The sequence below is a fragment of the Physeter macrocephalus genome, chromosome 7 (genome assembly GCF_002837175.3).
Source record: "Physeter macrocephalus isolate SW-GA chromosome 7, ASM283717v5, whole genome shotgun sequence".
Classification (NCBI taxonomy): Eukaryota; Metazoa; Chordata; class Mammalia; order Artiodactyla; family Physeteridae; genus Physeter; species Physeter macrocephalus.
Window position 1 is genome coordinate 81,132,486 of NC_041220.1, and position 15,803 is coordinate 81,148,288.

At 41.6% G+C, this 15,803-nt stretch overlaps 1 protein-coding gene across 2 annotated transcripts in view; it reads left to right on the top strand.

Annotated features, from left to right (window-relative positions):
• RELL1 (RELT like 1) overlaps positions 1-15,803 on the top strand; it is a 62,574-nt gene that overhangs the window by 17,974 nt on the left and 28,797 nt on the right. The window contains exons 2-3 of one of the 2 annotated variants that reach the window (XM_028492078.2): positions 10,889-10,972; positions 12,105-12,326. In XM_028492078.2, the coding sequence (XP_028347879.1) occupies positions 10,889-10,972; positions 12,105-12,326 (306 nt within the window). The remainder of the gene's footprint in view (positions 1-10,888; positions 10,973-12,104; positions 12,327-15,803) is intronic. The other variant, XM_007113412.4, reaches the window with a different exon arrangement.

The window sequence follows — 15,803 nt, forward strand, 5'->3', positions numbered from 1 at the left end:
ACCCGTGTCCCCTGCATCGGCAGGCGGACTCTCAACCACTGCGCCACCAGGGAAGCCCCATGAAGATGATTCTTATATTTAACAAGATGCATGCAGATTCCAATGTTTATCACACATGATAGGGTCATTTGGCGAGAGGCACCTTTTTAGTGTTTAAGGGCATTCGGGTGGGTGGATGCAGACCTGGGCTCCAGCCCAACTCTGTGGTCAACTGGTGATGGTTTAACCCACCTGCTTACTGTGAGGCATGTGTCACTTACTAGGTAAAACAAAACCAATCTCAACTCTTACAGACGCTGCTAAACAATGTGGATAAGAGTGCAGGGCTCTGGGGTCTCGAGGCTTGGCTTGAATCCTGTCCCACTATATGTTAGAACTTGTTATTGAACCCCCATGGGGCTTATTTTCCTCATCTGCACATGGGGATAATGAGACAACCTACCTTAAGATGTGGAAATGAAATGGAATTGTGCATGAAGCACTGCAAACACTCGGTAAATGCTGCCCTACAGTTACTTTAACGTAGCCACTCATTCTTTATAACACACCACCTTTAGAAAAGAATCTGAAGTGATTATTAAAGTCATTATTAAATCACTTTAAGAAGTGATTATTAAATTTCTGAAGTCCATTGCTTTGCAGTCATATCAAGCAAATGTCTTTTTAAAAATTCTAATTTTTCTTGAGTTGATGTAATTTACAATTTGAAAGGTGAGGAAGAGTCTACAGTCAAAGTCTCACTCCACTCCTGTCCTCCAGCCACCCACCCACCCCATCTCCAGGAGACTGACAGTGCTACAGTAACTAAAGACTTAAAAAAATCCCCAAATGGACAACACTGAAAATAGCAAGAGAAAGAGGAGAGGCAGAGGAAGGGGTAGGAGAATAGGAAAAAAGGAGGGAGGAGATTCAGCTGGGGTCCAAACTGCTGAGCTCTCCTGGTCCCTGCAGCCCCTTGGGCATCGCCCTCGCTTATACCCCTCTCTGAGGACCCCATGATGTGCCCCACCCCTTGGAGTCCCCTTGGGACTCCTCAGCCTTTTCTGTCTTAGAGGCATGGTGGGTGACTTCCTGGCCTGTGTCCCAATGCAGACACTGGCAAGCTGACCTTGCCCCATGTGGGGTGAGCTCAGGTCAGATGAGCCTTCTGTGTCATCTGAATGCAAACCACTGTTCGAGGTATTCTGGAAGATTCAGGAAGAGTCCAGAAGTTGAGATCCTTGACTTCTCAAAACACTGGTGTCCTAAACTGAATCCCTCCCCAAGGAGTAGCTGTGGGGCTATAGCTCTTTTCTGTTTTTTTCAATCTTTTGGTGCTCTTGAAGAATTGGTAAATCCAAGACAGTTGTGGAGAATGCTAGGGACTTTCTCTTACTCTGCAAAGTTAGTTTTCCCCTTCTAGTCTAAATGGAAACCTGAGATGGTAAATATTTATAGTTTCCATCATAATTTTTGTGTCTTTGTTTCTTTATATTGACATCACCCCAGTTTTGGTTCTTTGTTCTGGTAGCTACCTGGGGTTCAGGAGTAATTCAGTTTTGTCCCCCAACCTCCTGCCCGTCAAGAATGTTTGTTCCCTTTTTTGTCCAGCCAAATTAAGTTTTTCTTTTGAAACCTAATATAAAGTCCTTTTTATTCCTGGATCCACACTAATTACTTCCCTTCTCAACTCCTATGGTACTTATACAAAGGAACTGCAGCTCAGGGAAGGGTTGTGCTCCAGACATTCCTTTCTGAGTAATTGGGTTGGAAATTGAAATGCATTTTCCCATTAAAAATAATAAAATAATAAATAATAAAAATAATAATTAGGCTCCCATAAAGGGTATTTAAAAAATGATAAAATGGGACTTAGTGAACTTTTATTGCAGAAGAGTTGAAAGAAAGTAAGTGGACTGCTGTACACTAACCACTTGGTTTCAATATTTTGCCATATTCACTTGCTCACCCTATCTATCTGCCCATCCACATACCTCTATCTACCTACTTTTTTTGCTGAACTATTTGAAATCAAGCTGCAGACAGGGTTACATTTCACCCTAAATCCCTCCACCATCATCTTGTAGGATTAAGGACTTCCTTCAACATAACTGCAATACCATGACCATAGCTAAAAAAAAAAACAATACATTTGTACTACTGTCTACGCCATTTTCCTGTTGACCTCAAAATATCCTTTACTGCTGTTTTAAAATTTTTATTATTGTTTAGAATTTGGAATCAGGCTCCAATCAAGGTTTACTAACTGCATTTTGTCCTATTAGTTTCTAACAAAAGCTATTTGAAGCCACATTTATCCAAGTACTGGGGGAGGGAAGGAAATTTCCTGGGCACAGGTAGTATGTTGAAATCTTTGTGTAGTCGCCCCTCCCTGTTTTCCTCTCCCACGCTTAATGCCTGTCTCCGGATCCTGGGGTGCTCCTGCTGCCCTGAGCTCTCCATTTTGGCCAGACCCCCAGCCCCAGGGTACAGGGACCTCTTAGCCAAATGCACCTGTAAATCAGGGTTTCATAGCTGGACATTGCTGATTTATGCATGTTTTGCTGGGGAAGCTTTCTGGGCCTCCATCTGTTCCCCTAGTGGTTTTTGCTGTCCAGTATCAAGAGTTTTCCAGCATCAGTGGAGCATTTCAAGGAATTTGACAAGATAGACGTAACTGAGTAGCTGTATGCTTTGGGAGGGACTTTGTATCATGGGTGAGTAGACTCTGGGCAGGTGGGTCCTGTCTGGATGTCCCTCCCTGCCTGGTCACAGCTGCGGAGTTGGGGAGGGTGGGACCGTAGCAGCTGCTTATCTGGGAGTCATTTGGAAGTTGGCAGCTGCCTGAAGTTCCACTACAAAGTTTAGCACTTATTTATATACTGTTTGTTCTCTTCATACATTTTAAGTTTTTAAAATTTGGGTAAATGCTGTGTCTCAATCACTGGCGCTGGGGGAATATCTTAAAAGCTCTATGGTTTCCGTTATCCCCACAGCTAAAACCAGAAACAGTTTGGGGATGATTTTGTTTTGTGGAGTTTGCTTTGCATTCTCCCCTTTCATTAGTGTACATAATTGATTTAAAATGTGTTTAAACAATTAGCTTAATAAAGGGGGTTGTTTTTCAGGAGCTAGTAGATCTTAGCTCTGCCAGAGTAGGATTGAGAGGCTCTGTCCTGAAACAGTATCTGCCTGGGTTTTCCTCCCGGCGCTTACCAGTTTTCAACCATGTGACGCTGGGCAAGTGACATACCCTCCCTAACCTCCAGCTTCTCTCTCTAAAATAATAGTACCCACCTCATAGGGTTGTGACCGTCAGAAACCCTTGGGGCCCATGGCCTAAACTCTAAATATGTAAGTCACCCTCGAGAGATCTAATCAAATATATTAATGATTATGCAGCAGACTCAGTGGAATAGGGGTTGTAAATAGCCTCACATCAGCTCAGAAGAGGTTTTGCCACCAATGAATTTGTCAGATTTGGTTTTGCTATGAAATGAGGTATAAATCTTTTTGTTTCAGAGTTTTTTGGGTTTTGCCTTGTGGACACGGGAGGGTAGGCTTGTGTTTTCCTCTCCAGTAGCATCAACCCAGAGTGAATATGGAGAGGGCTGGAAAAGGTTGGGGAGTATGGAATTTTGAGAACCAGGAAGGACATTGGTTCTAGCACATAATTTTTTTTTAATGGTTAATAATATTCTTTTTTAAAAAATATTTATTTATTTATTTGGTTGTGCTGGGTGTTAGTAGTGGCTCGAGGGCTCTGTAGTTGCGGCATGTGAACTCTTAGTTGCAGCATGCATGAGGGATCTAGTTTCCTGACCAGGGATCAAACCCGGGCCTCCTGCATTGGGAGCGCGGAGTCTTCCACTGCACCACCAAGGAAGTCCAGCACATAATTTTTCAGCTGAGCAAACCAAGGTGCAGAGGGGTGAAGGGACTTGTTTAGTATCACAGAGGTAGCTGGGGACAAAGCTGGAGGAATAAAAACCCCTTTAGAGAAATGCATATCTAGCCATCTTAGTCAGTAATCTAAATCAAAAATAGACTACTTTTGGATACTGTGATTTGAATGTTTGCTGAAAAAAAATAGGGTGTGTATCTTTGTGTTTAAAAGCAAGGTTCCAGCCAAGCTTAGTGGGTTATCTACTTACCAGCCAAGTCTTTTTCCCATCACAGAGTTGTTGGGTCACTGCTGGGAAACCCTAGCTTCTGAGAATGTACACCCTTTCCTGATAGGAGAGGAAGAATTGCTATCAGAACCATCAAAATGCTCTTGGCCCTGGTTAGAACAAAGCTGCTTGGGAGAAGTCACAAGGACCTCCTTATCTGCAGTCTCAGGTTATTACCGTCATCCCCATTAAGTGTATTTTAGCAACCCTCGAGCTATGCCCACTGGGTTTGAGGAATGCTATTTCTGCGCCATTTCTTCTCAGCTCCTCTGACCATTGGGGTCAGTTGGAAATGTAAGTATTACTTGGAAACCACGCTAGAAAACTGCTTTTGATTTTTGGGGTTGACTTCAAGCCATTCCTCATACCTCTTTCTCAGTTTCTTGCTGTCTTAATGTTTTTTATATAACATCTTCTTTTGTGACTTTGTCAGTAGGATCTTGGCAAAACACAGTACATAGTGGGTCTTCAGAATACAGTGAATTAACCAAACCCGGCTGGGTCTAGAAAAACGCTAAGGATTTTGATAACCGGCTGGACCTGTTTTACTTGTAATGTGGAGGGGAATCACTTTTATCAGTAAGAGCTGAGAACTCTGTTTCTATGGCTCTTGCTGTGTGCAGAGGATACTGGAGATAAGGTGATGGGCTTGTTTTGAAGAGGCTGGGGGACCCGAGGTTGTGGTCTGCATAAGGTGGGCTGTGATTTGGGAGTTGGAAGGGAGGTCAGGGACGGGGGACAAACAGAGTTTTGCAGTTGTTCATCGGGTAAGCTGCTCTGAGGTCTGGTGGTGGGCATTTTCAAAACATCCTACTTCCTGCTGTGCTAATTGGAATCCATAGTTTTGCGATTTGGGGAGCCTTTAATCTAAGTTGTGAAATATGAGAGCAAACCAGCATTTAGCATTTTAACAGAAGAGTTGGTAAATGATGACCTCAGGTCAGGTAAGAGGAAGCAGCGTCCAAGCAGGCAGGATCCAGACTGCCTGGTTTGAATCCAGCCACTGACACGTAGTAGCTCTGTGACCTTGGGAAGGCTGCTTGACCTTTCTGTGCTTCCTTTCCACATCTGTGACGTGGGGAGAATACCAGTAACTATGTCATAAGTTTATTGTGAAGATTCACTGCTTGGCTTAGTGCTGGATTGCAAATGCTCCATAAATGTGGTGTCGCTTATTGTTAGTAGTTACAGAGGTATAACAAATTAGTCTGAGCCAGACTTCCATCACTTCTGGAACCCTCCCACCTGAAACCATCCCCTTCCTGCCTCTGGTTCAGCCTACTTTCCATTCTGACCCTGATCCCTGGTGTCCGATTCCCTTGGGTCTCTTATTCTCTTTCCTGCTCGGGTGGCCCACCCTGCATGAGTTAGCCCAGTTACAGGTTTGGGGTGCACATCTCAGCTGTGCCCCGAATAGCTTTGCCATCCTTTCACTGGCCTCTCACATTCCTTCTGTCTCTCCACTAAGCCTCACTGTCTCCGTAAGCCCCTCTTCTGCCCTGGCGCCTCTAGTTCTCAAGAGTTGCCATCTCTCATCTTCAGGCATCTGTTCGCTCACCTGCCCTCCATCCACCGTAAAGAACTAACTCATGGACACCCTGACTCAGGACGAAGTATCTTTTTTCCTATACAAGTTTTTAATCCGTCTCCTTTTTGCTCCTTGTCTTCTGCATGTAAATAAACACTTTGGTTTCAGCCACTTTAAAAAAATTCAAAACTCCAAATAAAAATTTCTTCCCTTCACGCTGAAAGTGAACTCCCTTACCCTTAATGCCCATAGTGGGCTTCTAGAAAGAGCAAACTGAGCTGTTTCTGCTCTTCAACCCAGGGAATCTAGCCTCACCTTCTGGTCTATGAAAAACTGGTCCCTCCAAGGACACAAAGATCTCGTGCCAACCGTTTTTTCCTTCCTATTTTATTTTATTTTATTTTTTCATTTTATGTATGATGTATGTATGTATTTTAGGATTTTAAAGATTATTTTAGGATTTTAAGTTACTTCAAGAAACTATGGGGAAACAGAAAGGGAGCAAAGTGCAACAAGGGGAAAGTTAAAAAAATTCCAAGTTACTTCCTGATTCAGCAACTAAAGGCTTTCCGTGTGTTCTATGTGGCCCAGTTTGTCTTTTTCTCAATTCTCTTTCTAAAGAGTCTTCTTAGGGTGTTTCTCTCTTTCTTTTCTTTATTTTTTTTAAAATTGTGATTAGAACACTTAACATGAGAATTACCCTCTTAACAAATTTTTAAGTGCACAATACGGTATTGTTAACCGAGGGCACAATGCTGTACAGCAAATATCTGGAACTTATTCATCTTGCATAACTGAAACTTTATCTCCGTTGAATAGCAACTACTCCGCCCCCCCCCCCCCCCGCCCCAAAGCTGGCTCCTGGCAACTACTCTCTTTCTATGAATTTGACTATTTTAGATGCCTCATGTAAGTGGAATCGTGTAGTATTCGTCTTTCTGTGACTGGCTTATTTCACCTGGCATAATGTCTTCCAGGTCCATCTTTGTTGTCCTTTATGTCAGGATTTCCTCCTTTTTTAAAGCTGAATGGGATTCGATTATATGTATATGTCACATTTCTTTATCCTCTCAACCATCAGCAAACATTTAGGTTGTTCCCATGTCTTGGCTATCAATGCTGCGGAGAACATGGGAGTGCAGCTATCGCTTCAACATCCTGATTTCAATCCTTTTGGATAGATACCCAGAAATGGAATTGCTGCATCATTTGGTAGTTCTATTTTTAGTTTTTTTGAGGAAGCTCTATGCTGTTTTCCATAGTGGATGTACCATTTTATGTTTCCTTCCTATTTTAGCTCCTCTCTCTTAAAGCATCTGACCTAGCTGACTGCTGATTCCTTCTGGAAACTTCTTCTCTGTTCTAAGGTAGAACCCTGGCTTCTCTTCCTCAGGTCCTCATGGAGTGGATCCAGTCGCTCAATGGATATTTCCATCTGGATGTCTCCGTGCTTACCTTTATCACTACATGTTCAAAACTGAACATGTGCTATTGTCTTCTCCATGCAAGTATATTAGCTAGGGCCCCTGAAACAAAGTACCACAAACCGGGTGACTTAAAAAGGAGAAATTTATTGTCTCACTGTTCTGTAGGCTAGAAGTCCAAGATCAGGGTCATCAGGGTTTCTTCTCCTGAGGGCTGTGAGAAAGAATCTGTTCAGTGCTTCTCTTCTAGATTCTGATGGTTCGCTGGCCATCTTTGATGTTCCTTGGCTTCTATAAAGCATCATCCTGATCTCTGCCTTTATCTTCACATGGTGTTTTTACTTTGTGCTTGTCTGCCTCCAAATTTCCCTTTGTTTTAAAGGACAGCAGCCATATGGGATTAGGGCCCACCCTAATGACTTCATTTTAACTTGATTACCTTTGTAAAGACCCTATGTCCTAATATAGTCACATTCTGAGGTACTTGGGGTTAGGACTGCAACATATGAATTGGGGGTGAGGCAAAATTCAACCCGTAGCACCATGCAGACTTGATTTTTTTTCAGGTATTTCTCATCTCAATGAATGGAATCAATGTCCACCATGTTACTCAAGCAGAAACTTGGGAACCATCCTTATCAAATCACGTGCCTTTATATTAACCTAGCATCTAGAGCTTGTAGAACTTGGAGGCACAATTTTGGAATAGGAACCATAGCATCCAACAGGTTTACAAAGGGATCTGTGACTCCCAAATGGCTGACAACCTCTGCTCTGTATCTTTTTTTTTTTTTTTTAAGTGTCTACCGCCTTGGTACAAAAGTAATACATACATAAGAATTTTAGAAAACTACAGAAAAGCATAAAAATAAAATTAATAATTATCCTATTATTCAGTTACCCAGAATCACTTATTATTTTGGTCATTTCTCATACATTTTATGCCTTCATGCATTTTTTTTTTTTTTTTTTTTACTAGTTGGAGCATACTGTATGTAAGATTTTGAATCCAACTTTTTACTGTTCAACACTGAATCATGTGTGTTCCCATATCTTCACAAAATCTTCATAGTTTTAAATGGTGTGTGTTATTTCATCAAATGGATAGATAATGATTGACTTAGATATTTTATTATTATCCCATTGTCAAATATGCAGGTCGTTGCTGTTTTTTGACTTTTATAAATAATGCTATGACAACCTTTACTATTAATTTGGACTCAAATAAATATTTTTTTCAGAATTCAGGTATGAGTCAGCAGAGGATAAAGAAAAAAGGTGGACACAGTATCTCTAAGCAAATTATTAGTGTAAATTGAAGGAAAGCTAAGCCTACCTAAGTTAACAAATATCTTAGGCGTTAATTGTGAGCAGTTACTTTGTGATTTAAAAGTTATTCTTAATTAAATTGTTAAGGTAGATCACAGTAGAGTCTCCAGTCAACATTTTGCTCTTCGGTGATTCTTTATAGTCTATAACAGGGTTGTACAATATAAATTTTGGCGATGATGGAAATGTTCTTCATCTGACCTGTCCAATATGGAAGCAATTAGCCACATGTGACTACTGAGCACTTGAAAACTGGTTAGTCCAACTGAGGAACTGAATTTTAAATTTTATTTATTTTTAATTGATTTAAATTTAAATAGCTATTTGTGGTTAGCGGCTACCATATTGGATAGTGCAGTTCTATCAAGGTCATGACTAAATACTTTTATAGTGCTTATCTTTTCCTACATACCCTTTTAAGTGTTATACATATTGATGTATTTAATCCTCACAATGACTTTAGGAAGCAGTCTTCCAGTTACTATTGCTATATAAAAAATTATCACAAAACTTAGTGGCTTAAAACAATAACAATCATTTATTTTGCCTGTGAATCTACAATTTGGGCAGGGTTCATCAGAAATGGCTCATCTTTGCTCCATGCAGCATCAGCTGAGGTTATAGAGTCTACTTCTAAGATATCTCAATTACATAGTTGTCATGTTGATGACTATTATTGGTTTTTCTTCTTGGGGCAGCTTGGGTTTCCTCACAGCATGGTGGCTGGCTTCCGAAAGCAAGTGTCCCAAGAGACAGGAAGTGGAAGCTGTCAGTTTCTTAAGGCCTGGGACTTAGAAACTGACAAAATATCACTTCTAAAATATTCTATTGGTCAGGCAAAGCACAGAATATATCTTCAAGGGGAGGAGATATAGACCTCACCTCTCCATGGGAGCAGTGCCAAAGAATTTGGGGACATGTTGTAAAGTCATCATAGAAAGGTACAATCATTTTGATTCTGTTTTACAGATGAGGAAACTGAGCACCTAGCAGTTAAAAAACTTGCCCAAGGTGACATGCCTAGTAAGTGGCCAAGCTGTTATTTATGCCAGTCAGTCTGACCTTTTTTTAACTACAGTGCACATCTGTAATTCATGTTTCACTAATTTAGATTCATATCTTCTTCAGTTTTTTCCATGGTGCAATAATTATGAGATTAAACGACTGCTATATGTTTGTAAATCACAAACTGTAAATACATAGTATTTGCAAGGGTTTGCTAGATGTCATATTAATGATGAACACACATTCTCCACCACCTGATTCAGGAGGAGCTTTTTGGCTCCAATTTGGAGCCCCTCTGCTTTCATCTCTGTTTCTACTGCTTCCCAAAGAGAATTTATTATCACCTCCAGATTGAAACAGACCACGATTCTGAGTAAAACTCTTTCAGTCTTAGCATGTTGCCTGCTTTACCTATTCCTGTTGCACGGCATATGTGTTTTTCAAAAGGAATTAATAAATAACACACTTAGAATTATAAAAGGAGTTGAATATTTCTGGTTTTTACTGAAAGTAAGTCTTGAGGTTAAACCCTAATTTAGATGATATATTTGCATATGTTTAGGGAAGTGTGTGTGTGTGTGTGTGTGTATACTCTTATTTATTTATTCATTCATTTATTAATTATATTGATTCTTGGAAGAGAAATCAGAAAAAATATATAGATTATGCCAAATTCTAGAGGTTGCATGATAAAATAATGAATGCAACCTTTTACAAACCTGAGAAACCAGCAATTTCCTTTCATGTTCAAAGATAATGGATAGTTCCATGCAAAAGAGAGAGAGCCTTTTGTCCTGTGGCCTCTGTTTGATACTATTTGCTGCAGTAAAGAAATGTGGTCAATTCACACCTAGTCTTTGTCCCCATGTAATCATTACAACACAGGGTTTTGTTTTTTTGTTTTTTTCATCAAAATACTCTTGAGAGAGTTTATAGTTAAATGCATCTAGCTTTCCAGTTTCTGGGTTTCTCAAGCAATATGTGTGACTCTCCGTGATGTAGAAAAGCTTATTTTATTACTTCAGAATCTGAGTATCCCAAATAATGAGACTTCACTTCAGTGAAATCCCACATTTTTCTTTAGTCCACATCCTACCTGACCCACTCCTTTGTTTTTGTGTTTTAAAAAATATTTATTTATTTATTTATTGGGTTGCGCTGGGTCTTAGTTGCGGCAGGCAAGCTCCTTAGTTGTGGCATGCATGTGGGATCTAGTTCCCTGACCAGGGATCAAACCTGGGCCCCCTGCATTGGGAGCATGGAGTCTTACCCACTGTGCCACCACAGAAGTCCCTTCTCCTTTGTTTGATAACTCCCTTATCATTTTATGTGTTTGAACTGGTATTTTGTTGATTTTCCACACAGTCGGCTCTTTCTCCGTTATCTTAACTGGCCGTATCTTATGATTGTATGAGCCGGGCTCACTGTTTTTCCCTCTCATTCCTTCATAGATGTGACTCAGTTCCCTATATATGGGAACCTCTTGGGAGCCTACGTAGCATGCTCTTGGGCCCAGATATCCGGCTGCCTCTGGTGTAAGTCCATGTGGCATTTTGACTTGTCCAAAAGCAAATGTCTCCTTCTCTCCCAAAGATGCCCCCCTTCCCAGCTGCCCCATGTTTGAAGTCATAAAATAGGTCCCCACTATTACTGTTTCTTTTAGTGCCCCATGCGTACCTTCCTTGGCCTTTCTCCCAATCTCTCATGCCTGCCCAGGTGTTCACTTGTTTAGTGCCTGTTTCCGATACTACCCTACAAGCTCCAAGATGGCGTTGGTCATGCTGTGTTATTTTCCACTCTCTCTCCAGCTCCCAGCTGGTGCTTTTCACATAATGTGCATGACGTAAATGCTAATTTGGGTTAGTAAACAAATAAACAAATGCACGTGCTTCCATTTTTATGTTTGTATCCCTGGGCCAAAACTTGATGCCGTCGTAGATTTTTCTCTCTTTTTTCATACACTAGATCTGTCAGTTTACTAAATCTTTCTGGGACATACACTCCATGAGGACAGGGATCTTTGTTTTGCTCAGTGGTATGTCCCAGATGCCTAGAATGGTGCCTGGCATGTAGTTGAGCCAAGCTGAGCATTTACTATGTTGTAGAAATGGTTCTGGATGTTTTACATGTATTAATTTATTTCATCTTCATAACAAGCCTAGAAGGGTGGGTAGCTACTATTAGTGTGCCTATTTTACAAGAAACCAAGGCATGGAGATTAAGTCATTGTCCAGGGTCACACAGCTGCTAAGCGGTAGAGCCAGGATGTGACCACACGTCTCCTGAGTCTGTGCTCTTAACCACTAAGTACCCTGCTGTGATACCACCTAGTGATGGTGTTTGCTCTGTGTGGCCCCTTCACTGAAACTGTACATTCACTCCATGCTGTGTAGGTACTCTTTTAGATGAAGAAGCAGAGGCTGGTTTGGAGAGGATTAAAAAAAAAATTACCCAGGGTGGGACCCAGGTTCTGAGTAGCAGGGACAGGATGGGAACTCAAGACTGTTTCAGCACAAGCCTGTGTGCCTGTCCTGCCAGACCTGCCAGTCTCTGTGTGGCCCGTGGTTTTGGAAGCAGACTCGCATTTAACAGGAACATTTCCCAAGGTTGTCAGATTTCCTTGTCCCCAGTAGACGTCTGATGCAGCCGTGCATGTTTCTTCCTCAGACAATGATGGCAGCCGCCCGTTTCACTCCAGAACTGAGACGACGCCCTCGCCCACGAACAATGGAAATGGACACCCAGAATACATTGCGTACGCGCTTGTCCCTGTGTTCTTCATTATGGGTCTTTTCGGCGTCCTCATCTGCCACCTGCTTAAGAAGAAAGGCTATCGTTGTACAACAGAAGCCGAGCAAGACGTGGAAGAAGAAAAGGTTGAAAAGATAGGTAAATAACCTGGATTCTTTTTATGGGAATGTGAGTGCAGACGATTTTTAAATCAGAAACCAGTGATGTGTATTTTCCATCTCTATAAGGCAAATGATCCATCTTTTTTTATCATTGACATTATGTAAATTTAAAGTGTACAACACGTTAATCGGATACATTTGTATATTGTAATATGATTGCCATTGTAGCGATATTTAGCACCTCTATCACAGTACGTAATTGTCATTTCTTTTTAGAGGTGGGAATCATTAAGTTCTAGTCTCTTAGCAGGTTTGATGATTATAATACAATATTGTTGCCTATATTCACTATACTGTGCATTCGATCTCTAGGGCTTATTTACTATGTGTTCTAAGTTTGTACCCTTAAGCAACATCTGCCCTATTGTAACCGAAGTTGGTGTCTGGCTGCTCGCTGCTCAAAAGCCAATAAAGAGGCAACGTTGGTGGTTTATTTTGGGTGCTGGCAACCGGGGGGTGGGGGGCAGGGTGAATGGACTCCTGTCCAAAGGCTGACTACCCCTCCCCCGACAATCAGGGGGCAAAAGAGCTTTTATAGACGGAGGGAGGGGGCTACACGTAGAAACAGCACAGTCAGCTCTGACAGTCATCTTGAAATTGGTCATATGGTGGTCTGACCAGTGTCATCTTGATTGTTTTTTTGTTTTGTTTTTTGTAAATTTATTTATTTTATTCATTTATTTCTGGCTACCTTGGGTCTTCGTTGCTGCGCGTGGGCTTTGTCTAGTTGAGGTGAGCGGGGGCTACTCTTCGTTGTGGTGCGCAGGCTTCTCATTGCGGTGGCTTCTCTTGTTGTGGAGCACGGACTCTAGAGCGCAGCCTCAGTAGTTGCTCAGTAGTTGTGGTGCATGGGCTTAGTTGCTCCACGGCATGTGGGATTTTCCCGGACCAGGGCTCGAACCCATGTCCCCTGCATTGGCAGGCGGATTCTTAACCACTGCACCACCAGGAAAGCCCATCTTGATTGTTTTAAGTGCAGTTAATCTTCAGTTCCAGGGTCAGTTTTTTCCCATTTCCTTGAGGCCAGTTCTCAGAATTGTGGCAGCTTCTGTCGTGGCTACAGCCTGGTCATCATGTAGTTAACTTCTTCCAGCTGGTGGGGCTTTCAGTATCTACAAGACAGCTCGCAGGATAAGGCTCAGAATATTATCTACAGCGCTTGAGAAGGAACTAGAGGTCCTTGCTTTAGCTTGACTTTGCTTAGTGACTATTATTGTCTTGTCCTGTTTGACTGCTTTTCTCTGCTTCTGCATTTTCTCACTTCTCTGATTAAACTTATTCTTTGGCTAAAGTTTTTCCACAGGCAAAACGCAGGCAGAGGACGTGGGCGTATAGACCACAGGGCCCTGCTCCATTTCACTCTCTCCCCATCCCTTATGCCCTGGTAACCACTCTATATTTTTACAACTTTGGCTTTTTTAGTTTCCACATACAAGTGATAACATACAGTACTTGTCTTTTTCTGTGTGTGATTTATTTCACTAAGCATAATGTGCTTAAAGTCCATCTGTGTTGTCAAAAATGGCAGGATGTCCTCCTTTCTCATGGCTGAATACTATTCCATTATATATCTATATCTATATCTATATCTATATCTATATCTATCTCACATCTTCTTTATCCATTCATTCCTTGATGGGCAGTTAGGTTGTTTCCATATCTTGGCTATTGTGAATAATTATGCAATAAACACGGGAGTACATATAAATCTTTGAGATCCTGTTTTCATTTCCTTTGGGAATGGAATGACTGGATCATAGGGTACTTCTATTTTTAATTTTTTGAGGAACCTCCATATTGTTTTCCACAGTGGCTGTACCAGTTTACACTCCCCCCAGCTGTGCAGAAGTATTCCCTTTTCTCCTCATCCTCGCCAACACTTTTACAAAATGATCCATCTTAAAGGCAGATGGTGTGGTGTAGTGTCACTGTAGATTTCACAGGAAGCACACCTAGAGTTATAAACCTTGCTTTCATTTATTAAATACCTACTAAATCATTTACTCTTATTTGCCTTGTGGCCTCGGGCAAGTTATATATGTTATATATGCTGCTATGTATAATTTAACTTAAATTTAATTTCATTAATTTAATACTAATTTAATTAAAATTTTAATTTAAGTGAGAACAGTAGTCTCCACCTTGTAAGATTATTGTGAAATTTATAGAGAATATATATTTGGTGTTTGTCACAAATGGCACTCAGTAAATATTAACCCTTACTATTATTGAATTAGATTCCAATAAGAACGATGGGATAACTGAATACGTCTCACCATTTTTGTGCTGTTACTTTTGCTGGGGGAGTTCTATCTTAAATCTATGAGGTTAGAGTCTATGTTTATTAAGTAAAGTGGTTGTGTGAACATTGCAGTGAAAATATGGCAAGAGCTGGTGCCTTTGTATTGACTTCAGACCGTCTCAGCTTTTCCTCTTAACGTGGAGTTGCTGGATTGTGTTTGGAAAATGCTGAGAGATGAAGTCCTGTTTTCTCCACAGATGTACTTTCCAACCACCCTTTAGGGCCTTGGGGAGTAGTAGGTAACTCTCCTTATCCCTTTCAGCCTCTCAAAAGACAGTTTTTGCAGAAAGGTGACATTTGGAGTAGGTCAGCCTTCAAGCCAGCCCCAATGGCAGAGTGCGGGAGCTTCTTCATTCCTTGCCAGCTTGCCGGCCTGTTGGTTTTTCCCACCCCCACTGACCTTTGAGCCAGAGAGAGAGCACAGTTGCAGGATGAGTCATGTGTGAGCTTATGAGCAAACCAAGGCTGAGTGTTTGTCAACAGAAGGCGGGGCCTCCCCCTCCTCCTTCCTAGATGTTCTGTAGGTCGGCTTAGCCATTAGCATGTGCACTGTGCAACCAAACATGCGTATTCACGAGAGGAAGCAGCTTGGATGGAGAAGATCATTTTCCAGATACATGGGTAGGACACCGCACACCTTGATTCATTCTTTGTGAGCTAGGTCAACCCTCCCTCTTCCTTCCTGTGTTATGGAAGCAAATTATAAGGATCAGTTTCAGAGTGGAGAGTTGATTTTTTTTTTTTTTTCAAGGACTATCCCACGTGCAGTCTCTCAAAGTAAACTGAGTTTGTAGGCAATTAACTGCGACCAACATTTAGATCATTTGGAAGTACATTTAAAAGAAGAGTCTTGTAAAAACACAGACGAATAATTACACAATTTAAGAAATGAATTAATTTTCTAAATTTATATAGTACATCTGCAATTAAAATAAAATACAAAGGGGGCTTCCCTGGTGGCGCAGTGGTTGGGAGTCCGCCTGCCATGCAGGGGACACGGGTTCGTGCCCCGGTCCGGGAGGATCCCACATGCCGCGGAGCGGCTGGGCCCGTGAGCCATGGCCGCTGAGCCTGCGCGTCGGAGCCTGTGCTCCGCAACGGGAGAGGCCACAACAGTGAGAGGCCAGCATACCGCAATAAATAAATAAATTA